The 3,928-nt window shown below is 40.0% G+C and overlaps 1 protein-coding gene across 1 annotated transcript; it reads right to left on the bottom strand.

The window, feature by feature from the left end:
- Positions 1-422: 422 nt before the first annotated feature.
- LOC129732662 (fork head domain-containing protein FD4-like) lies at positions 423-2,121 on the bottom strand. Its single transcript, XM_055693731.1, has one exon. It carries the CDS (start codon positions 1,812-1,814, stop codon positions 816-818), a length of 999 nt encoding a protein of 332 aa, XP_055549706.1. The 5' UTR covers positions 1,815-2,121; the 3' UTR covers positions 423-815.
- Positions 2,122-3,928: the final 1,807 nt, after the last annotated feature.

Raw genomic sequence — 3,928 nt, 5'->3', positions numbered from 1 at the left:
ATTTGTAGTTAGCGTTCTTTAAATTTCAATTATTAGTTTTTTTTAACTAAATATTTTTTATCTACAGCTCTTCACTACACAGATAGAATTGCAGATAGCGGTTTTTTATTTGTAGTAACAACTGGAGAAACTTAAAATTGGTTTCTTTTGAAACCTGCGAAGATACAATTAGATTAATTGAGATAGACTGTCCGAAATTGCTTGCCAGTAATAAGTCCAAGTATCTAATCTTCTCTTAAGAAATTTGAATTACAGTGGCATACCCAAAGTACAACAGTTACATTACTGTGCATTAATGGTTTCAGGGAAAGTGTCACATAGTCCAATGAATCAAACAGCTAAAATATATTAATTTTCCAAACACTATGTATTATTCCATTAATAAATGATTTATTAAATGTTGAATTGTGCTATTGACATTGAATATTGCGTAAATTTTACACAAGTACCACATTCAATTGGTTCGCTTAGCCACATACTCTTCGTAGCTCCATGTGGATTAAACACGGTTTCAGAAATGAAGGTCATTTGTAATCCCGTATAAATAATAGTGTTTATCGTTTCCTACATAACACATTTTTACACATTCAGTTGTATACATATACATACTAGGCTAATTTTTTCTAATGCTTTACAGTCGTTCCTTCCAAAAAATGGGAAGGAAATTATCTTCTATCAATAATAATCACTATTTCTACATAAATTTACACTTACTGCTTCAACATAACCCCGAAATAGTAAACAACAAACAGCCTTCTATCGCATTTAAGAGCGATTTGTCACACGTAGTGTAGTTGCCAGCTTGCGGCGTGTATTCACACGGTACGCAGCGCGTGTCCCAGCCTGCTCAGATCGGTTGGACCGGCAGCGTCACCAGCGGAACCGGTCCCGGTGTCCCCCGCTGCACGTCCGCCGCCGCCTCCACCAGCTCCGGGTGGTAACGTCAAATTGTGATACGAACTGTGATGAAAGTAGTGCGGTGGAATCGCTCCAAGGGGAGTCATCATGAGCAGCGGATGAATCGGCAGGTCGTAGGCGTTCAGGATGGGATGTGGGTATGGTAGAAACGGTGGTATATGAACCCCAGGGAGTGTCGTGGCCGGTGGAAGCGTTTGATGCAGCCCGGGAATCCTAGGACTATCGTCGAGAAGATTGAGCTTGTCGGTAGATGATTTGGTTGTTTTGTTCGGTACTTGATGTACCGGAGTGGATCGGCCGTCTGGGGTCATGAGGCTTTCAATTGTAAAAGCTCGTTTTGGTCGCAACGGAGTTAGTGTTTCCGATATGGCAATCGGTGATATTGCAGCTGGTGCAGATGCAGGTGATAGGGATTCGATGGGAGAATGCAACATTGGTTGGTGGATAGGATCCACCATCGTTGGGCAATATGTTTCTGCGGTGGAGTTCTGGGCTAGGAATATACGATTGATATTCGCCAGAGCGGCGAGCTCCTCATTCAGAATATCCTTATCGTTTTTGTGTAGTTTGAACCGTTTTCTCCGTCGGAGCAAACTTCCATTTTCGAACATATCGAACGCCTGTGGGTGCAGAGCCCAGTATGCACCCTTACCCGGTCTATCAGGTCGTCTTGGCACTTTGATAAAGCAGTCATTGAAACTAAGATTGTGTCGCAGAGAGTTTTGCCAACGCTGAGTATTCTTCCGATAGTACGGAAACCGGTCCGTTATGAATTTATAAATATCACTTAATGGGAGCATCTTTTCCGGGGAGCTCCAGATGGCCATAGCGGTCAGTGAAATATATGAATATGGCGGTTTTTGGTCACCGTAACTATCCCGAGATGGCCGAGGCATTGTTTCCGATTATTTCTCACAACCACATCATCATTGTTATTTTTGGAACTCGTTCAACGAAGGTTTATCACAAAATTGCTACACCAGTGTTCGCCTAAACTTTAACATTTTCTCATATTCATGACTTAATTATTATTAGTAACACTAATCAAAATCACGACGTTTGAACCTCGAGATGGACATTCGGAGTGGTGCAAGTTTAGCGCGAGACTATTCAGTTTACAACACCTTCGGTAATGCACGCGTTTCGTTCTCTCGCTTGTTTGTTATAGACTGTTTTATCAAATCAACAACTGAAGGTGTTGAAATGTAGAATGATATGCTAAAGCAGCAGCAGTAGCGAAGGTAACAAGCGCTTAAAACTGCAGAGCAGTAAGAAGCCGAACAAGAGGAAGCGGTGCAAAAACAACACGAAACATGAATCTCTCTAAGCTGGATGCAAAGGAAAATACAGCGAATAGGCGTGGGCTTCCCTAAAGGTCTCTGCCATGCGGCAGCGCGCAAGAGTGCTGATCATCGCGCGTGTTGAGATTGTGCAGGGAATTGTCCTCTCAGTTTGTTTCCATGAAAAACGATTTCGTTTTTGGAATGAGCGAAAGGGTCTCTCTGAAGGGAGAGAAGAGTACATTTTTCAAGATACTGGAGTATTGTTTTCCAACCGCTGGAGGTGTTTTTCAACCGAATCTCTTCGCTCTGAACGAATACTACAGCAAAGCGGAAGATAAAAATACTCTCAAAATATTTGTAGAATACCGAATGCAGCGCAATAATGGACTCTCTACATATATTTACTCTCTCTTCACTATACAGTATGATTCTCTAACAAAATAATATTATGTTTCATTTACTTTGTATTTGGTTGCATACTCCATTGGTCTCTCTCTACCGCACGAGTTGTTTATACGGTTCTCTTTCATGACAGTGTTGGATGTGGCTGGGCGTGGTCTTAACCCACTATGTCTTGCATTATGGACCATCCACTGCGGAGCTGCGGTGTGGTGGAAAATCAATGTTTGGTTGTGCACGACTCCCTGCTGCGAACGAACGAGGTGAAAAGTACACAAACAATAATTCATGCGCTCAATGTGAGGAGAGGAAAATTTTTCTGCCCGGGCTCCCGGTTTCCTCACCGGTGGGACATTGGGTTGGCGGGATCTGCTTTATTTCTGCAAACAGGAGCAGCAACGGTGTAATCGTAGTGCAGTCCTATACAAAGTGACGGAGCGCGTGTAGTTTCGACTGGTTCAAATAATTTATTCAATAGAAGATAACGACAAATAACTGGAACTATTTTATTGAGTGGTGAGCGTTCTGAACTTTATGTACCTAATGCGAAACTACTGGTTGTCTCTGAAATATACACAGAAAACTCTAAGCAATGAATCCGGTATTGAATATTTTCTAAATACTCCGGTCTTCGCAGGGATTGGGAGGTATGTTGCTTTCGAATCACTTTTACAGTACTTTTTTAACTTTTCTTGATGAGCTTTAAATTTATTTTCAAATCTAAATTTTTTTGGATGACAATTTTTACTGACTTGATTTAAGTTTATTTTGCGATGACGTTCAAAATATCAATTTCGCATAATTAGTATTTAATACTGTAACATGGATAAAATATGGTTGCAAAGTTAGCTTTAAGTATGTTGATATGAAATAAAACATATCATGAACAGGCTAGTTCCATTGATGACGAATAATGAAGAAATATTACATAAATCAATAACGTCTACGTGCTGTAAAGATTATTCAACCATTCTCCACTTTTAGAGTTTCGAGAATCCTGATTTTCACACGAAAATCATCGCAGCTTTTACGTGAGCATCGTTAAGTAAAGAGTATTCCACGTCAAACTGCATCATGGATAAACGCTGTAGAAAATTACTTAGTTGACCGATTCTTACAGACAGTGTTTTGGTATTTCGGCATACAGTCTTTTTTGTAAAATTGACAGAAATTTGTTTAGTGTCCACAAACTTCTGTTTTAAATTTACAAAAAAGAATGTATGCCAAAATACCAGAAAATCTAAAATGACAACAGTTGAAATAGATCTGAACTTTCGGGCAATAAAATATAAACCATTAGTGAGCTTTTGGCATATTTAATTCATTCA

Source organism: Wyeomyia smithii, chromosome 1, assembly GCF_029784165.1.
Source record: "Wyeomyia smithii strain HCP4-BCI-WySm-NY-G18 chromosome 1, ASM2978416v1, whole genome shotgun sequence".
NCBI classification, from domain to species: Eukaryota; Metazoa; Arthropoda; class Insecta; order Diptera; family Culicidae; genus Wyeomyia; species Wyeomyia smithii.
The sequence above is the reverse complement of the archived record's forward strand: the minus strand, read 5'-3'. Positions and strand labels throughout refer to the sequence as shown.

Bases quoted from the DNA above. Each gene is read 5' to 3' on its own strand.
- LOC129732662 (XM_055693731.1), bottom strand. From the start codon at position 1,814: ATGCCTCGGCCATCTCGGGATAGTTACGGTGACCAAAAACCGCCATAT.